This window comes from Sus scrofa, chromosome 12 (genome assembly GCF_000003025.6).
Source record: "Sus scrofa isolate TJ Tabasco breed Duroc chromosome 12, Sscrofa11.1, whole genome shotgun sequence".
Taxonomy (NCBI): Eukaryota; Metazoa; Chordata; class Mammalia; order Artiodactyla; family Suidae; genus Sus; species Sus scrofa.
The window spans coordinates 53,013,845-53,033,947 of record NC_010454.4 but is presented as its reverse complement, the minus strand read 5'-3'; the positions used below and the strand labels follow the sequence as shown (position 1 = coordinate 53,033,947).

Sequence of the window (20,103 nt, the reverse complement as noted above, 5' to 3'; positions counted from 1 at the left end):
TCCCACGCAGCGCCCGCGGCCCCTGCCGTCTCCCCACGCACCTTGTACTCCTTGGCCAGCCTGGCGAGGCGGCGGAACAGGCCGTGGGCCATGCTCTCCATGGTCTCTGTCTGCAGTGTCAGGAACCGGCCCGTCTTCCACTGGTTCCAGTTTTCCTCCCAGTCTCGGGTGATTTCCCAGACCTGCTGCAGCGCGTCCAGCTCCTGTGTGGCCGAGAGCAGACAGGCGCGTTGAGGGCCGCGGCTCCTGCCCTCCGCCTCCCCGACAAGCCCTCCGAGGCTTTGCTCCTCTCCTGCGGAAAAGCTCTGCCCTCTCGGCAACAGAGAGCTGCCCCCTGGCGTCTCGCTCTTCTCTCCACGCTCTTGCCTTCAGAGCTCCTCAAAGAACAAGCGCATGAAAAGATCCTCCACATTCGCCAGTAGGGACACGCGAATCAAAACCACAGTGGGGTTGCCTGGTGGCCCTGCAGTTCAGGATCTGGCTCTGGCATTGTCACTGCTGTGGCTCAGGTCACTACTGTGGCTTGGGTTCCATGCCTAACCTGGGAACTCCCACATACCACAGGCAGCCTCCCCCCCACCCCCACCCCCGCAAAAAAAAGCCCACAGTGAGATACTTCACACCCACTAGGATGGCTAGAACCGAAAATAAAAGGGGAGGGGAAGAAGCCATGGCAAGGATGCGGAGAAACAGGAACCCTGCTATGCTGCTCTTGGGGCTGTAAAAGGGTGCAGCTGCTGCGGACGACAGCTTGGAGGTTCCTCAAAAAGTTAAACAGGGCGTTCCTGTTGTGGTGCAGGAGAAATGAATCTGACTAGTATCCATGAGGATGCGGGTTCGATCCCTGGCCTCACTCAATGGGTTGGGGGTCTGGCAGTGCCATGAGCTGTGGCCTAGGTCACAGACGAGGCTCAGATCCTATGTTGCTGTGGCTGTGGCGTAAGCCGGCAGCCATACCTCCAATTCAACCCCCAGCCTGGGAATTTCCACATGCCGTGGGCTTGGCCCTAAAAAGCAAATATATATATATATATATATATATATATATATAGAGAGAGAGAGAGAGAGAGAGAGAGAGAGAGAGAGAGAGAGTGTTACCATATGATCTAGCAATTCCACTCCTACATACATGCCTGCCCACAAGGATTGGGAACAGGAACTCAAACAAATACAAGTACATTCATATTCACAGCAGCCCTACTTACAGTAGCTAAAAAGCAGAAACAACCCAACTGTCTGTTAATGGATAAACAACATGTGGTAAATCCATACAATGGAATATTATTCACCCATTAAAAAGGGTGAGGTACTGACACATGCTACAACATGGAGAGTCCTTGAAATCCTGTGTTACATGAAAGAAGCCAGACATATGAGGTCACATATTGCAAGCTTCCATTTACATGGAATGTCCAGAACAGGCAAAATCCACATTCAGCTGACCATTAAACATCACAGGGGGCAGGGACACCAACCCTCTCTTCAGCTGAAAATCTGTGTATAATTTATAGTTGGCCCTTCATATCCATCCATGGCTCCTCATCCATGGGTTCAACCAACCATGGGTTGTGTAGCATCGTAGTATTTACTACTGAAAAAAACCTGAGTATAAGTGGTTCTGTACAATTCAAACCCAGTGTTGTTCAAGGATCTACCACACACTGAAAACAGATTTAGTGAGGCTGGGGGAGAGGGAATGGGAATGACTGTGAATAGGTATAAGGTTTCTCTGGGGGGCAATGAAAATGTTTTATTTTTTATGTTTCTGGTGCATGGAAGTTCCCAGGCCAAGGATTGAACCTGTGCCATGGCAGTGACCTGAGCCACAGAAGTGACAATGCCAGATCCTTAACCCACTGCACCACCAGGGAACTCCAAAAATGTTTTAGAATTAGAGATAGTGGTTACACAACATTGTGACTGTACTAAATGCCACTGAGCTATTCACCTCTAAAAAAATTTTTTTTCTTTTTAGGGCCGCACCCACAGAATATAGAACTTTCCAGGCTAGGGAGCAAGTTGGAGCTACAGCTGCCAGCATGCGCCACAGCCACAGCAACTTGGGATCCGAGCCACAATTATGACCTATACCACAGCTCACGACAATGCCAGATCCCCAGCCCACTGAGCGAGGCCAGGGATCGAACTAACATCCTCATGGATACAGGTCAGGTTCAGTAACCGCTGAGCCATGATGGGAACTCTGAGCTATTCACTTTAAAATGGGTCTTTTGTGATCTGAGTTTTACCTCCATTTTTAACAAAAAGTCCCTTGTGCACCCATCTTCCTGGTCCCGGCTGTTTTTCCAGGTCCTTGGGACCCATTCTCCTGCCCCGCCCGCACCCTGGTCACCAGGAGGGCCCTGCTCTGCACCCCACCTTCTCCAAGTTCTGCAGGTCCTTGGAGGCTGGCTGTTCGATCTTGAAAATGCCCAGGTTGGCCCGGAGGTGGTTTTCTTCCTCCCGCATGGCGTTCAGCATGGCCCGCACGTGGGTGATCTGCTCCAGCGCCGCCTGGTGCCCCACGTGGCTGGTGAAGGGGCCTGTGGGAGGACCAAGGGGCGCTCAGCCTCCCTCTCAAGGCCAGGGTCCCCCGAAAGGCCCTTAAGGCTCGCCTATGTCTTTGTGAAAATCCCACTTCCTCCTCCCACGAGAGAAGGAAAACAAGAGGGAACGCGTGCCCGGAAAGCAAGATGGCTACTCTTGGCAAAAACTGCTAAACGCTGCTTAAGAATCCGAAAGGGGTGGGACATGGGAGTCGGTATCAGAAAACTGGAAATGCCCTGAGCCAGGCTGCTGCCTTCCAGCCACAGTGCCAGGGGTGTCGCTGACAGACCGCCAGGCTCTAGCCCGCCTCGGCACCGCCCTTCCTCTGCTCGTCCTTGTCCACCCCTCCCCGGGGGACTTAGGCTTTGAAAGACTGGGTCAAGACAAAGGGAAAGAAGGGTGCCTTTGACTTCAAATTCTTCCAGAAGATTGTGTGCTTTCTTCTTGAAATCGTCGGCTGAGTGAATAAGGCCTGTCTTGAATTTCTCCTTGTGTCTCTTCAGCATCTGTTCACTGTCCAACAGGGTTTGTTGGAAAGTGACCCACTCCCCGTTGAGACCGTCCAGCATCTCCAGTACCTGGGGACATCACAGAAATCACCGAAGGGAGGGTGCCCGTGAGCAGGAGGTCTGCCTGTCCCACTAAGGCCTATTTTTGGTTGGTTGGTTGTTTTTTGGCCGCACCCATGGGATGTGGAAGTGGGATCAAACCCGAGACACAGCAGTGACCGCAGCCATGACCAAGTCAGATCCTTAATCTGCTGAGGCACCAGGAAACTCCCCAGCAATGCTTCTAAGAACTCTTGTCTGATCCTCTCGGCCAGAGTCTGTGGCCAAGCTCCACACGCAATGAGGCCCAAAGAAATCAAGCAGGTGCTGGGCTTGGAAGAAACGCTCCAGCCGACCTGAAAGGCCACTCGAGTCAGCTTCGGCTCTCAGAGGCTCTGGGCCCCTGTGCCTTCCCCTCGCTCACTTCTCTGCCCTCCGTCCCGACAGCCAAGGCTCTTCGACCTGAGGCATCCGCTTCCCCCACAATCTGCTACAGGAACGGGCCTGGCTCGGGCGGGCCGAGCACCGTTGGAACTCACGCTGTCCTGAACCGGCACCTCGTACTTCTCGAGGATGGTGAACTGCTCGTGGATGGGAGGGATCTGGGTCTCCAGGTTGGGCAGGTCATGCTGCAGGGTATCCATGAGTTGCAAACTGACCCCCAGTTCCTCCAGCGTCTGGGGAGGGCGGCTGATCCTGCAGGTGAGTGAAGAGAACGTGGGGCGGGTGGCGAGGGTGCAGGAAGGCCAGGCCTGCCCTCCCCAGCCTGGGCCTGAGCCGAGTGCCCCACCGGCCCCCGAGCTGCGTCGTACTTCTCCGAGTTCTCCTGCAGGTACGCGTGCAGCTCCAGGAGGCGCCTGGCCGCCATCTCCTTGAGCAGCGTGGTGAACTTGTTCTGCCACTCGTTGCAGTGCTGCACCAGCGAGAACTTGAGCTGCGAGCAGTCCAGGAGCACAAACTGGATGTTGAGGACCGTCTCCTCCTTCTGCACGTTGTTAGCGACCTCTGTGTAGCTGAGAAAGGGCCCACGGCCCCGCTATCAACCGTCTGTTTCTTTGCCAACGTGCCCTCAGCCCCGACTGGCTGGTATTTCCTCCACCCGACCCCGGGGCAGCGGCGCTACAGCCGTCGGCTGCTCCCGCGCGTCTCCCACTTCAGTCCAGCCCGGGCGTTCGATGGAGATCAGGTGGTTCTCCCGAGGGAGCCTTCAGACTCCCCGGCCTGCACTGGAGGCTCCGGAGGCACAGAGATCTGGGTCAAGTTCACACTGAGCTGCTCACTAGCTCCGCGCCCTCGGGCAGGTGTCTTTACTGAGCCTGCCTCCTCATCTGTAACACGGTGACCGATGAGAACAGAAGCACCCCACAGGGTGGAGAGGACTCAGCCGGCGGCTGCACGTAAGTCCCTCGACTGACATTCCTTCTGGAGGCTCACTGTTGGCGAACACGCCTGCGAGGTCCCATCTTCCTGCCTTTTCCTGTGCTGTTGTCTCCCCCCGGCTGCCCTTCTCTGCCCGCTGACATCCTACCCATTCCAGAAAGCCCAGCCCTAGAGTCCCCCCCTTCAGCCATGTCCTCCCTCCCCTAATGTCCCCGGCTGGCAACTCTCTCTCCTCCCACTGACCTCCCCCGGCACCCTGTGCACCTTACTGGCAGCACTGATCACAGAGACACTGGCATAGGCACAATGAGCACATGGGCACAGCGCTTTAGAGCTTACAGAGCACTTCCCCCATACCTAGTAATCCCACGGCTTCGTAAGGTCGGTAGGATAACCTCTGTTTCACAGGAAACTGAGGCCCAGAGACCGTGGTAACCAACCTAAGGTTACACAGCTGGAAAGTAGTGCAGCTGGGATTTCAACCTCTCAAGACGCCACAGCCACCGTTCTTTCAGCAGTATTTTCATCATCCCCACCGCACCAGAGCCCTCTCGAGGAAGACTTGTTCATTTATTTTTTTCTAATTCCTCACAACCCAGAAGACAATGGTGTTTTTGGAACAAACGAACGAGTGAATGAATGAATGAATGACTAGAGGACAAAGAGACGGGAGTTGAGATCAGAATTTAAGACTCCTCAGCTTGGAGTTCCTGTCGTGGCTCAGTGGTTAATGAATCCAACTAGGAACCATGAGGTTGCGGATTTGATCCCTGGCCTGGCTCAGTGGGTTAAGGATCTGGCATTGCCTGGGTTAAGGATCTGGCGTTGCCGTGAGCTGTGGTGTAGGTTGCAGACGCGGCTCGGATCCTGCGTTGCTGTGGCTCTGGCGTAGGCTGGCGGCTACAGCTCTGATTCGACCCCTAGCCTGGGAACCTCCACATGCCGCAGGAGGGGCCCTAGAAAAGGCAAAAAAAAGACAAAAAAAAAAAAAAAAAAAAAAAAAGAACCTCAGCTTGGAGTTCCCGTCGTGGCTCAGTGGTTAACTGAGGTGGCTTGTTCCATCCCTGGCCTTGCTTAAGGATCCGGCGTTGCCATGAGCTGTGGTGTGGGTCGAAAATGCAGCTCAGATCTGGTGTTGCTGCGACTTGACATAGGCTAGTGGTTTCAGCTCCAATTAGACCCCTAGCCTGGGAACCTCCTTATGCCACGGGTGTGGCCCTAGAAAAGACAAAAAAAAAAAAAAAAAAAGAAAGAAAGAATCCTCAGCTTAGCTTACCCCCGTCTGCCGTCTCAAGTGAAAGTGTTCTCAGGGCTCGCCCTTCAGATCCCTGGCGCCTCTCCTGTCCCAGCAGGACCCTGTGGGGCTCCTCGCCAAAACAGCTGTGTCTCCCTAAACGCTGCCCGGCCCTACTGGACGGCCACCCCCTAATGAAACAAAGGTCCACAGGCAGACCTTCACGGCCGCCGTCCCCCTTACCGGGCAATGTCGGCGTCAAAGGAAGAGACCGGGGGGTTGAGGCGCTGGTAGCGACGAATGAAAGAGTCCTTGTTGATCTCCCAGATCTCGCGGTACGTGTCCCAGGTCTTGAGGTAGTTCTGCAGGAGGCCCGCGTTGCTGCTCATGCCGCTGCTGATCTGGGCCTGGATCTTCTTGATGTCCTCGTCTCGCTCTTCAGGACGCAGCACAAAGCGTCTCACCCACTCCCACCCCGACCCAAGCTCCAGCCCGGCCCCTGGCCGCCGCCTTAGACCCTCCACTCCCCTCCAACCTCCCCGCCCCAAAGAAATACGGCTCCAAGGAGCCTGAGAAAATGGAGGAGGGCGGAGTTCCCGTCGTGGCGCAGTGGAAACGAATCTGACTGGGAACCATGAGGTTTCAGTTTTGATCCCTGGCCTCGGTCAACAGGCCAAGGATCCAGCATTGCCGTGGGCTGTGGTGTAGGTCAAAGACACGGCTCAGATCTGGCGTTGCTGTGGCTGTGGCGTAGGCCAACGGCTACAGCTCCGATTAGACCCCTAGCCTGGTTTTTGTTTTTTTTTTTGTCTTTTTGCTATTTCTTTGGGCCGCTCCCGCGGCATATGGAGGTTCCCAGGCTAGGGGTCGAATCGGAGCTGTAGCCACTGGCCTAAGCCAGAGCCACAGCAACGCAGGATCCGAGCTGCATCTGCAACCTACACCACAGCTCACGGCAACGCAGGATCCTTAAACCACTGAGCAAGGGCAGGGACCGAACCCGCAACCTCATGGTTCCTAGTCGGATTCGTTAACCACTGCGCCACGACGGGAACTCCTAGACCCCCTAGCCTGGGAACCTCCATATGCCTCAGGTGTGGCCCTAAAAAGACAAAAAAAAAAAAAAAAAAAAAAGAAAATAGAAAATGGAGGAGGACATGGAAAAGGCAGGAGTGACGACTCTGGAGCATCTGGATGTCTCATCTGTTGGTGTCTGGGCCTCCTCTCTCCCAGCCCCAGGCCCAAACGCGTCCTTCCTGACCTTCCATCCCCAAACCCAAACCCCACGAGCACTAGTCACCTAACGCTGAACCCCCATCTGGGTCCTCTCACCCTTCCCCGACCCGGACCCCTGACCTGGGTTTTCCACCGGTCATGGTGATGTCTGGAACCAGCCCCCGTCTCTCCTCCCAGCTCCACTCGGTCCTAAACCTCTGCTATGCCCCCGCCCCTGCTGCCTGCCTCCCACTGCCTGCTCACCCACGATTGTGCAGATGGGGTCACGCTGAAACTTGCGCTTGATGAGAATTTCAGGGAGGTGGCGGAAGACAGCGATGGTGGAGAAGAGGTGGCTGCCAATGTCATTGACCACACTTGCCAAGGTCTGCAGAGTGGGTGAGAATTCCACCTGTGGGAGCAGAGTGCAGAGGGCTGGGCACAGGCCCCGGAGCAGATAAGCTCAGGACTGGGAGGGCTGGACACCTCAGAACCAGGCCTGGAGGCTGTAGCAGAAAGTCACAGCCTAGGGCCAAGTTTAAGGATTGATGGAAACTGGCAAATAAAGGGTGATGGTTTCGGGGTGTCAAGGGCAAAGTGGTCCCCACCTGTGCCACACCTCCCTGCATGTCATTCTTCAGAATGACAAGGACTCGGAAGAGTGGGTTGGGGGTGGTCTTTCCATCCCCATTGATGGCCTTGGACAGTTCCAGCAGCGACCACTTCACATTCAGGCGCAGGGCATCCTCCATCATGCGGTCCAGCCGGATCGTGTACAGCAGCCACTGCTGCTGAATCTGCCGGAAGAGTGGGGGGAAGAGAACCCCTCAGGGAAGAAGGGGCAGGTCCTGGGAAATGAAACCAGCCAAGAGGGAGGGAAACAAGCTGCTTCCACAGAAAGGCAGGACGCTGAGTCCTGGAGGAAGAAGGTTTGAAAGGCTGAAGGTGGGCTGAATCTAAGACCCGAGTAGGATAATGGAGAAGCACACCCTGGGGGGAGGGGGGAAAGACACCCCAGGGTCCGATGGGACTGGGGGGCTGGGGACGTGCTCAACCACAAGGCCCTGGCCCCAGGAGCCCTACCTCAGGGCCATCATTCTTGAAGACCTCGTAGGAGTTGGTCATGATGGCCACCACGTCCTGGTGCAGGCTCATCAGCTTCTGCTGCACAGCTGCCCGGTGCTCTCTTTGGTCCTCCTCAAACTCCAGGTCCCTGTACACCCGTTTGCCACTAATGCGGACCAGCAGTGTCTCGGAGATCTCCTGGGCCCGCCAGCCGATGGTCAGGGTGGACGCCTTGAACTCATTCACAATCGCCTGCACCTGGAGTCCGACCCCACCCACGGGGGAGTTTCAGTTTGGGAACAGACCCTCGGGGCCCAACTCTATCCTCCCAACGGTCCTCCAGCTAGAACTGCTGACATTAAAAAAAAAAAAAAAAAAAATGCACTGTGGCGCAGCGGGATCAGCCACATCTCGGGAGTGCTGGGAGGCAGGCGCAGGTTCCATCCCTGGCCCAGCACAATGGGTTAATGATCCAGCATTGCCGCAGCTGCAGCTTAGGTTGAAACTTTGGCTCAGATCTAATCCCTGGCCCAGGAACTCCATACGCTGCAAGACGACCAAAAAAAAAAAAAGGAAGAAAAAAAAAGTCCTGCCCTAAGCACACATCATGTCTTTCGCGCTACTTACTCCCTGGTCTCTCCACCACTCCCAAGACGCGGGTATTCATTACGCACATGCCAGCCTTTCGGTCAGCCCCACAGACCGAGTCTCGTGGCCCACCTTGCTGGCGTGTATGCGGCACTCTGTGATGAAGAAGGCACTGGCCCCCTTCAAGGCCCAGTGCAGTTTCTTGAGCCCAGGGTGGATCTTCTTATCCAGGAACCGGATACGTTCCTTGAATAGGGCCTGCTCGTCTGGGGACAGCATGGCAATAATCCTGTGCGGAAGAGAGGACACAGTGCGAAACTGGCAGAACTTTGTGAGTTCGTGATTCTCGTCTAGTGCTTTCCGATAAAACTTTCTGGGTGATGGAAAAGTCCTACCATTCGTACCATTCGTGCTGCCCAACACGGGAGCCGCCAGCCACATGCAGCTGTGAGGCACTTGAAACAAATGAGCGAGTTAAACTGAATTTTAAACTTTTATTTAGTTTCAATTAAATAGAAAGCCACACAGGCGAGTGGCTACCATATTGGACATTGTAATTCTAGATGCCCAAACAAGAGTGCAAGTATTACCCCCTTGGACTTGAACTGGGCTGAGAAAGGTACTCAACCCCTAGTGAGCAAAGCCTCACTCCAGAGATGAGTACTGGGCGCTAAGAGGGGTTAGGGTTAGGGTTTGCTTGGTTTGATGGATCTTACATTGTCCTGTGCCCATGATCCTAATGCCACCTGGCTTCCTTCCTAGAAAAGTGATTCAGGCCTATATGGTCCCAGGGCCCCGTGGGGTGGGAGGGACTGTAGTTTCTGCTCTCCCCGCTAAAGCTAGGAGACAGCACTGCAAGGGACAGGAATAACCATAGGTCACACGAGAGCACAGGACACTGGGTTGTTTTTTTTTGTTTGTTTGTTTGTTTGCTTTTGAGACGGACAAAATGTGCAGGACAACGTGTTCTACAGGAAATGGACAACATCCTGGAGCACAAGAGACAAAGAGGGGGCATGAAGCGACACTCAGAAGGGCTGCAGTCAGGACCGGGGCCCCACCTATTGTAGTCCCGAGCGACAAGCAGCAGATTTTCTCGAAGGATGCGCAGGTCCTCGGAGCGCTCAGCAACGTTCACCACGTAATGGGGCGTCTCGAAGAGCAGCCGCTCCCAGTAGTCAATCTCCACAAAGAGGATCAGCAGGGACCTGGGCGAGGAAGAGACGCCAAGCAGCTGAAGGCGCCACTCGAGGGCATAAACCAGAACCAGCAACGGACCAAGAGGTACGGGGGCAGGGGCGGCGCGAGCAGACGTTTAAAGGTAAGAAAGGAAGCAGCACCTCCAGGCAGAGAAGGCAGACTGGACACAGTGACTTCTGCTCCCCTCCCCAAACCACTAAAACAACAGCAAAGGGGGCTTCATTCATTTAAGGGATAAGCCCACAAATACAAGGCAACAACAGAAGACACTGGAAGACGGAAAAGCGGATGGCTAAGGAGGAGAGTTCTCAGCTGGGGATGGAGACAGCTAAGAGAGCTCTGGAACGGCCCATTTTCGCATGGCTGCAGTTTGTCAGGTCAGGGGTGAAGGGGGGACCAGGAGAGGAAGAAGAGTTGAAAGCGCAGGAAGCAGCTCCATTCCCGTTCCGCTCCTGCCCCGAGCAGCCACGCAAGTTGCCCTCCCTGCCCCAGCGCGAGAGCCAAGGCTTCTGGTCGGGGCAGCGGTACAGAGACAAACAGAGGCCTTTGGACTGGGGATCCCAGGCCCGGCCAAAGGAGAGAGACTTGCACCCAAAGCAAGGGCGTTAAGGGACCACGTACTCATCGAATGTCAGGACCCCCGGCCTCCCTCTCCCACCCAGAAACCAGCCCGCTGGCCGCTGGCCCTACCTACCCCCTCTGGAACAAAGTCCTCAAGGTTGTTTTCTGTGACCTCTGACCAGCCTCAGTGGAGAAGTCCCAGGGCCCTCTGGAGTCCCCAGGAAACAGCCCACCCGGACCAGCCCGCAGTGAGCTCCCAGCTGAGAAGGCCCCTCTTCCTGCTCCCCTGCTTCCTGCCTAGCTGAGAAGCCCCTCGGAGCTGCCATCTGGCATTCCGGCCGCCGTCCCTGAAATATGGACAGACAACCAAGGGTCCCAGCACACTGTCCCTGTCTGTCCCAGCACAAAAGGTGGAAGTCAAAACAAACAAATAGCAAAAAGCAGGCGGAAGGGGACAGAGAGGGGACAGAGATCATGCAGAAAGGAGACAGCCCAGCCTAAAAAGAAAAAACAAACAAAACCAGCCGGGAACACCCTCAGAGAGAGATAAGAAACAAAAGAGCATCAGTGAAACAGAAATAAGATGCTATAAAAGGGACACCAGGAGAGCTCCTGGAAGTTAAAAACGAGGGCAGAAAGGTAAACATTTGACAGAAATCCCTCAGAGAGCAGAGACACAAAGACAGAAGGCCGAGAGGATTTGGGATGGAAAAGAGAATAGAAAACTCCCCGCGGACTTGCAGAATAGACGTGTGGTTGCCGAGGGGGAGGGAGCGGGGTGGTTGGGGAGCTTGGGGTTAACAGATACAAACTATTGCCTTTGGGATGGACTAGCAATGAGATCCTGCTGTGTAGCACTGGGAACTATGTCTAGTCCCTTATGATGGAGCCTGATAACATTCGAAAATAGAATGGGTACATGTATGTGTAACTGGGTCACCATGCTGTACAGTAGGAGAAATAACTATTAAAAAATAATAATGATAGGAATTCCCGTCGTGGCGCAGTGGTTAACGAATCCGACTAGGAACCATGAGGTTGCGGGTTCAGTCCCTGGCCTTGCTCAGTGGGTTAACGATCCGGCGTTGTCGTTAGCTGTGGTGTAGGTCGCAGACGCAGCTCGGATCCCGCGTTGCTGTGGCTCTGGCGTAGGCCACTGGCTACAGCTCCGATTAGACCCCTAGCCTGGGAACCTCCATATGCCACGGGAGCGGCCCAAGAAATAGCAACAACAACAAAAAAAAGACCAAAAAAAAAAAAAAAAAACTCCCCATGGATAATTTTTCACATTGATTACCTGTTGGCATGATAATATTTGGGGCACATTGGTTTGAATACTAAAATTAATTTCACCTGTTTCTTTTTCCTTCATTAAATGCAAACCCAGAAAGTTTTATTTTATTTTATTTTTTTGGCCACACTCGCAGCATGGGGAAGTTCCCAGGCCAGGGATCCAACTCATGCCATGGAAGCAACAACACCAAATTCTTAACCCCCTGAGCCACCAGGGAACTCCAAAACCAGAATTTTTTTTTTGTATGGCTACACCCTTGGCATAAGGAAGTTTCCCTGGGCCAGGGATTGAATTCAAGCCTCAGCTGGGGCAACACTGGATCCTTTAACCCATTGTGCCAGGCTAGGGATGGAACCCATGCCTCCCTCCGCTGTGACCCAAGCACTGCAGTCAAATTCTTAAGCAACTGCACCACAGTGGGAACTCCTTTTTTTTTTTTTTTTTTTTAGCAAAACCAGAAAATTTGAAATTGCCTTTGTGGACCTCATTCTGTGTCCCTTGCCACCTCACACCCACGACCTTCTCCTGCTCCCTGCCGCCGCCCCAACCACCACCTTCAGCGGTCACATCCTGGCTGGAACTCATGTTTGACCACCTCTGAGATAATCACACAGACGGCCCCTCTCCTGGCCCAGCTTCCTCCCTGCATTCCAGCACCTGCACTCAAATCCTCCCAACTGACCTCCTCCTCCACTGCCACTGCTCGCTTGCTTGCCAATCCTCACTCTTTTGCCCCATTCCTTAGTCTAAGCCACCGGGCAAGTCCCCCACCCTGGCTCAATCCACGGGCGGAGCAGGGCTGGAGGAGAGCACGCAACCCCACAGAGCAGCACGCTGCTCGTTCAGGTTCTCCGGTCCCGGCTGGCCTCTCTGGGCTGCATCCCTGGGGTTTCCCCAACCTGCTGTCCCTCCTGTTCTCGCAGTGACAGCCTGCAGAGTCCTTGCTTTCACGAGCCTGGCCTGCCCCGCCCCCTCTCTGCAGAAAGCCCCACCTCCCCCAGCGGAGAACCCCGAGGTGGGAACCCCACGTGCCCCTTCACTGAAACTTAGCAACACCTGCCGCTGTCCGCCCTGCGAGGGCTCCCATTTACAACAACAGCAGCCCTCCTCCTGGGCTCTGGGATCTGACCTGGCTCCCCGGCTTTCTCCGATCCCATCTTCTCCAGCTCCACGGCACCTTCAAACCTACCAGTTCCTTCCCATCAACATTTAAATAAGCCACGTTTCTACAGTCTTAAAAAACAAAACCCAGCCTTCCCCTCAACCCCTATCCTTCCACAGGTACTGCAACCTGAGCAGGGCCCCGTGGGGCTCCTGAGCACAAAACCCTTTCTGTGCCCCTCATTTCCTGTTTTTAGGAAATGGGTCTCCTTTTGCCTCCATGGCCTTCCCTTGGTCCTTAGGGGCAGGTTCCGACAGCTGCTGATCAGGGGAGGGAGGGGAAGCAGAGACCAGGAACAGTCTAGCAACAACAGCGCAGCCTGGGGGCAGGATCCTGGGTCCCTCTCAAGGGATACACACAATGACGTAGGCACCTCACACACCTACAACTTATACGCCTGATGCTTCTTTTAGAAATGAGAACTTTAAACCTGAACAGGTTGGAGCCCCTCCTGTGCTCCTCCCTCCCTCGTTCGATTGCACCCGAAACGCAGTCACCTGGCAGCTAACGATTAGACACCCTGCGCACAACTGCCTGTGAGTTCAAGATGATTAGCACAAGATGTTTTTCAGGAGCTTTCCTAGTTTGTTCTAGTCTCTGATCAATATGCCCTTTTCGCAAGTACTGCTACTCTAGGCGATAACCCAGAAGACCACCCCCAGGATCCTGTCGGGATCTCCTGACCCCAGCTTCGTGAGGAAGATTCGCTAAAAAAAAAAAGAGCGCATGTCTGCCCCAATCCTGATTCTTATCTGAAACCCTGTTTTTCTCCTGTTACACTATAAAACTCCCTGCAATTCTTTCCCAAAAGAAGGCAGAGTCTTGCTGTGGCCTCCTTTGCATGGCAGAGCAAAAAAAAGCTATTTTTTTTTCCTTCACCCAAAACTCTGTCTCCGCGTTTCGGCACCTATGGACAGAGGCCAGGTTTTGGCAACAGTACCACACTCTGTGCCCCTTACACAGCCTACCTGCTGCAAAGACTCTTCCTCCTGAATCCCCTCCCTTTCCTTTCCTCCCATTCTTCAGTCCCTGAGAGCTGGCTCCCACCCTCCCTCTAAATCTGCGTTCATCAAGCTGGCCGGGACCTCGTGGGGACTTGCAGCTAACCCCGAGGACCTCCCTGGCCTTATCCTCGGATCTCTCCGCGGGTCTTAGCATCCCCGTGGCCTCCCCCTGCCCTCCTGGGACACTCTCCCCCTGGCTCCTGAACCCCCTCTTGTCAGCACTGCCTTTCCCCCAGGACCCCTTTGGAGATCGCGTGCCGCCGGGTGCTGGAGACCCAGCAAAGCATCTGCTTCCCATGCAGCCCCCTGATGTGGGGGCCCCTCAAGGTTTTTCACACCCAACACACTGGCCCTGGGTGACCTCACCCACTGCACAGCTTCAGCTCTTCCGGAAGCTGAGGACACCGCTCCACTGCCTGAGCCAGAACTGCTCGTCCTCCCTCAGCCTGACTTTCCAACAGCCAACCAGTAACTTTTTTATCACCATAAGCAAAGTTCAAGAATTGCAATCTCTCCGGCAAGTGTCGTTCAATGATAAATGGCAACTGAGGTTTGGCCTCCTGTTGAGTGACAAAGTGTGTGGTCCACCTAAAGGAGCCATTGCTGAAGTTCCCAGGCATCAGCAGAAACAAATCCGACTAGGAACTATGAGGTGGCCGGTTCGATCCCTGGCCTCGCTCAATGGGTTAAGGATCCAGCATTGATGTGAGCTGTGGTGTAAGTTGAACACGAGGCTCAGATCCCATGTTGCTGTGGCTGTGGCATAGGCCAGCAGCTGTAGCGCCAATTAGACCCCTAGCCTGGGAACTTCCATATGCCACAGGTGCAGCCCTAAAAATCAAAAAATAAAAATAAAACAAAGGAGCCATTGCTGGAGTTCCCGCTGTGGCTCAGCAGGTTAAGAACAGGACATGAGGTCTGTGAGGATGCGGTTTCGATCCCTGACCTTGCTCAGTGGGTTAAGGATCTGGCGTTGCCGAAAGCTGTGATAAAGGTTGCAGAGGCAGCTCAGATACGGCATTGCTGTGGATGTGGTGTGGGCTAGTAGCTGCAGCTCTGATTAAACCCCTAGCCCAGGAACTTCCACATGCCATAGGTGCATCCATAAAAGGGGAAAAAAAAAAGACCTCACGAAAAAGAGATCAGGGAGTTCCCTTGTGGTGCTGTGAGTTAAGGATGCAACATAGATCGCAGCTACAGCTTGGATTCTATCCCCTGTTCAGGAAATTCCATAATCAGCAGGCATGGCTCTAAATAGAAAAAAAATTTATAACGTTAAAGAACCACTGTTCCAGGGTTCCAGACATTTGCTGCCAAATGCCCAGTGTGACTACTTTGTCTGATTTTCCAAGAGAGGCCAGATGGTGAGGTTTTTATTTTCCGCTTCTTTTTTTTTTTTTTTTTTCCTTTTTTGGCTGCACCCACAGCATGTGGAAGTTCCAGGACCAGGGATCAATCCCACGCCACAGCAGACCCAAGCTGCAGCAGTGACAACATCAGACCCTTAGTCTGCTGAGCCACAAGGGAATTTCAGAAGGTGGGTTTTTAATATAAAATCTCTTGAATTGTAAGTGTTGACAACTAATTCAGCTGAAAAATAATTACAAGTGAGGAACTTCTCAACTCCTGGCCATGTCCATTCCTTGACCTGGTGATAGTGACAAGGGCGTCTATTTTATACCTTTTTTTTTTTTTTTGCCTTCTTATGACCAAACCTGTGGCACATGAAAGTTCCCAGGCTAGGCGATCAATCTGAGCGGCAGCCGCAGCAACACCAGATCCGAGCCAAGTCTTCGACCTGTACCACACCTGACAACACCAGATCCTTCAGCCCACTGAGCGAGGCCAGGGATCAAACCCACATCCCTCATGGATACTAGTCTGATTCTTAACCTGCTGAGTTACAGTGGGAACTCCCTATACTTATTTGTTAAACTGAACATGTTAAGTTTTAAGTAATTCTCTGTGTGTATGATACTTTCATAATAAAACATGTTTTTAAAAGGAAAAAAACTATTTTAAACAAGGAGGTTAGATGTAAAGGGGGCTCAATACAAAATTAGCATTAAAATCAAAGTTTTCCAATATAAAAACTATGACCATTTAAACATTATCAAGGAGAAAAAGAAACTGATAATTAGGAGTTCCCGTTGTGGCGCAGTGGTTAACGAATCCGACTAGGAACCATGAGGTTGCGGGTTCGGTCCCTGCCCTTGCTCAGTGGGTTAAGGATCCTGCGTTGCCGTGAGCTGTGGTGTAGGTTGCAGACGCGGCTCGGATCCCGCGTTGCTGTGGCTCTGGCGTAGGCTGGTGGCTGCAGCTCCGATTCGACCCCTAGCCTGGGAACCTCCATATGCCGTGGGAGCGGCCCAAGAAATAGCAAAAAAAAAAAAAAAAAAAAAAAAAAAAAAGGAAACTGATAATTAAAACAATAAAAATAAAACACCAAAAATCAACAGATTAACAAAAAATGTTTATATAATAAAATTTCTTGTTAGTTGGTTAATGTATATGGGAAAAGTGGCTTATGAACAACAAAAAAAAGACAGATAAGTTGAAAGAAAGAAAGAATGCTAAAGGAGTACCCATCATGGCGCAGGGGAGACGAAAAGAAAGAATGCTATTCTTCTTTTTTTCTTTTTCTTTTTCTTTTTTTTTTGTCTTTTTGACTTTTTAGGGGCCACACCCACGGCATATGGAGGCTCCCAGGCTAGGGGTCCAACTGGAGCTACAGCCGCTGGCCTACACCACAGCCACAGCAATGCAGGATCCGAGCCGCATCTGTGACCTACACCACAGCTCATGGCAACATCAGATCCTTAACCTACTGAGCAAAGCCAGGGATCAAACCCACAACCTCTGGTTCCTAGTTGGATTTTCATCTCCGCTGTGCCACAACGGGAACTCCGAAAGAATGCTATTCTTGGATAGAAAGATTCAAGTCTTAAAAATATTCATTCTTACATTAACCTGTAAATTTAGCCCAATCCTTGTTCCAAAAAAATAGGAATAGGACTATTTTCAGAACCAAACAGAGATACTAAGGTTCTTGCGAGAAATAAATATTTGAAATATCACATCAAACTCTAAAATAGAAAGTAATGAGGACAATAATCAAGAACAATTTGGTTCCCACACATGAATAAAGAGACCTAGCAGAACAGAAGAGTGAGTTCCAAAATAGACACAGATATACTGGGGAATTTGTTATAAAGATAGCAGTTCGATAAATGAGATCAGGTCAACTGACTAGCCACCTGGGGATAGATTTTAAACAAAACCAACTCAAATTGCATCTGCACTTGTCTCTCTACATCAGAATAAATGGCAAATGGATCCAAGGTCCATGATGGGAACTCCCCAAGATCCAAATGTAAAGAGGAAACTCACAGGAGTTCCCGTCGTGGTGCAGTGGTTAACGAATCCGATTAGGAAACATGAGGTTGTGGGTTCAATCCCTGGCCTTGCTCAGTGGGTTAAGGATCCAGCGTTACTGTGAGCTGTGGGGTAGGTCGCAGACGCGGCTCTGATCCCGCGTTGCTGAGGCTGTGGTGTAGACCAGCGGCTACAGCTCCAATTAGACCCCTATCCTGGGAACCTCCACATGCCGAGGGAGCAGCCCAAGAAATGGCAAAAAGACAAAAAAAAAAAAAAAAAAAAAAAAGAGGAAACTCACAAAATAGCAGAAGAAAATAGGTCATACTAAAAAAATTTTTAATCCTGACTAAAAGTCACTTGACTTTGTAAATCTATGTGGTTTCTTCTTTTTCAAAAAAATGAAACTGCACTATTTAATCACAGAGGATCAAAGTCTCCATAACCTGAAGATACTCTGATGAAACTTTGCATTCTGAATATTACTGAGACACCGAGGTGGAAATTCCAGACTATTTTGTGTCTACTCTACAGGCAAGCACAAAATTAATAATATAGGAAATAATAGCACATTTCAAATTTTTCCCGTTTATTGGAGAGGAATCTTCCAATGAAGGAAAATATTTTCAAGAGCTCATTTATTTGCGATGCTTACTTTAAGAGTCTCGTGCTCTACCAACTGAGCTAGCCGGGCAACTTCCGCTACGTTAAGAGCTTATGTAGTATATACAACCTACTGCATTTGGAGCGGATGAGCCACGGGGTCCTGCTGTAAAGCACAGGGAACTATATCCAGTCACTTGTGATGGAACAGGATGGAAGATAATATGAGAAAAAGCATGTATATGTATGTATAACTAGGTCACCTTGCTGTATAGCAGAAATGGACAGAACACTGTAAATCAAATATAATAAAAAATTTTTAAGAGATTATGGAAAAAGGAATGCTGTTTTTCCAAAGCTCAAAGATCTCCACCAAAGTAGATGTTATTTTTGAAACTGTGTCAAAATTCTTCAAAGTGAATAAGGCTTTCTCAAACACAAATGAACATTACCAGACATTTAAAGACATTTAAAGAAAGCCTTCTGGAGTTCCCATCGTGGCGCAGTGGAAATGAATCCGACTAGGAACCATGAGGTTGCGGGTTCAATCCCTGCCCTTGCTCAGTGGGTTAAGGATCCGGCGTTGCTGTGAGCTGTGGTGTAGGTCGCAGACACAGCTTGGATCTGGCGTGGCTGTGGCTGTGGCGTAGGCTGGCGACTGTAGCTCCGACTGAACCCCTAGCCTGGGAACCTCCATATGCTGTGGGTGTGGCCCTAAAAAGACAAAAGACCAAAAAATAAATAAAAATAAAAATAAAGGCTCCAAAGTAAAAGACAGCAACCAAAACAAAGGAAAATTACTCTCAATCTAGATTTCCAAATCCAGTCAAATGACCGATTATGTGAGGCAGAAAACAGTTGTTGTCATTTGTGCGAGAACTCAAAAAACTTCACCTCCCAGGACCCCTTTCTCAGAAAGCTACTAAAGAACAAGGGCCTTAGCCAAGAAAGGGGCACTCAAAAGCAAATAGGAAATAAAACAAGAGAGAGGCTCAGGGACGTCACAGGGTGACACACGTGCAGCGGCCTGCAAGCGACCCGTCTGACAGGGCATTCCAGGACAGGGGCGCTAAGGAAAACACGAAACCGCTAACACGCCTGGCCCGTCGGGGGGCAGGGAAAACCACTCAAAGGGGTTTTATCCGTTGCTCTGGAAGAATTAATGAGAGTGAAAGTGTGCTAGCAAACATAGTGAGACAACTATTAATTCCAAAAAGAGCCAACCAACATGGTACCTACCAGCCAGGAGAAAACCAGAACAACAGAAAATGACCTGGCTCAGCAGGAAACCATACTTACAGAGCCATGCTAAGAAAAACAGTGACTGTCAGTTTAACCAAAAACTGACAGTCACTGTTAGCGCTCTCTCTCCAGGGAGCAGGGCAAGGTGTGACTCCATAAGGGGACATTTCCAGCAGCAGAAACACATTCTCAGATGTTCTTCGAGCTAAAGACCTGGAGTTGGACTCTGTTAGCGTCTTGCCAAGTCCGCGTGGGTGTGTATACTATCCAACAGTGCCCCATGCATGATGTGTTTCTTTATTTTCTCTTCTTCTTTTTTTTTTTTTTTTTCTTTTCGTCTTTTTCGGGCCGCACCCGCAGCATATGGAGGTTCCCAGGCTAGGGGTCTAATTGGAGCTATAGCCGCCCGCCTACACCACAGCCACATCAACACGGGATCTGAGCCTCGTGTTCGACCTACACCACAGCTCACATCAATGCTGGATCCTTAACCCACTGAGCAAGGCCAGGGATCGAACCCAGGTCTCACAGACACTAGTTGGCTTGGTTAACCGCTGAGCCACGACGGGAACTCCCATTTTCTCACCTTGACAAGATTTTTCAAAATAACTTTAAGGCAAGTTATCAAATGTTAACTTGTCAGTCAACAGGATGAATTTGGAAAATACCTTCCTGACGTTGAGCTGACAGCTCTCTGAGGATCTTTTTTCACAATGACGGTCGGTCTTGGCGGAAATTCGTCAATAAATTTCTGGGCTGGAAATGTATTTCATTGACAAAATTTCTTTGAAAAAAAAAAGCAGTCTGGGGAATTATTTTTGTAAAGCAGTTTCTCATTTGTCCTTGGACAAGTGGCCAGGCAGGAGAGGCAGGTCAGAGACGCCGGCTGGGTTTGGCGCCGACAGCCCAGAATGCACAGACCTAACGGAGAAATAAATTGGGAGAAAGGGAGGAAGAGGGAGCCCTAGACACAACACTCAGACAGACACCAGTGTCCCCTGTCCTGGCCTGGAGAAGCCCCAGGACCCAGAGGGCTCTGTGACATGCAAAGTGATAAGCACAGCTCTTGTCAGCCTGGCATCAGA

The 20,103-nt window shown here is 51.5% G+C and overlaps 1 protein-coding gene across 1 annotated transcript in view; it reads right to left on the bottom strand.

The window, feature by feature from the left end:
* Positions 1 to 20,103, bottom strand: part of DNAH2 (dynein axonemal heavy chain 2) — a 104,528-nt gene that overhangs the window by 52,797 nt on the left and 31,628 nt on the right. The window contains 11 exon segments of the mRNA XM_013981316.2: positions 42 to 203; positions 2,380 to 2,543; positions 2,951 to 3,125; positions 3,635 to 3,791; positions 3,908 to 4,108; positions 5,953 to 6,145; positions 7,189 to 7,336; positions 7,533 to 7,721; positions 8,008 to 8,247; positions 8,710 to 8,866; positions 9,639 to 9,785. Coding sequence (XP_013836770.2) covers positions 42 to 203; positions 2,380 to 2,543; positions 2,951 to 3,125; positions 3,635 to 3,791; positions 3,908 to 4,108; positions 5,953 to 6,145; positions 7,189 to 7,336; positions 7,533 to 7,721; positions 8,008 to 8,247; positions 8,710 to 8,866; positions 9,639 to 9,785 — 1,933 coding nt within the window.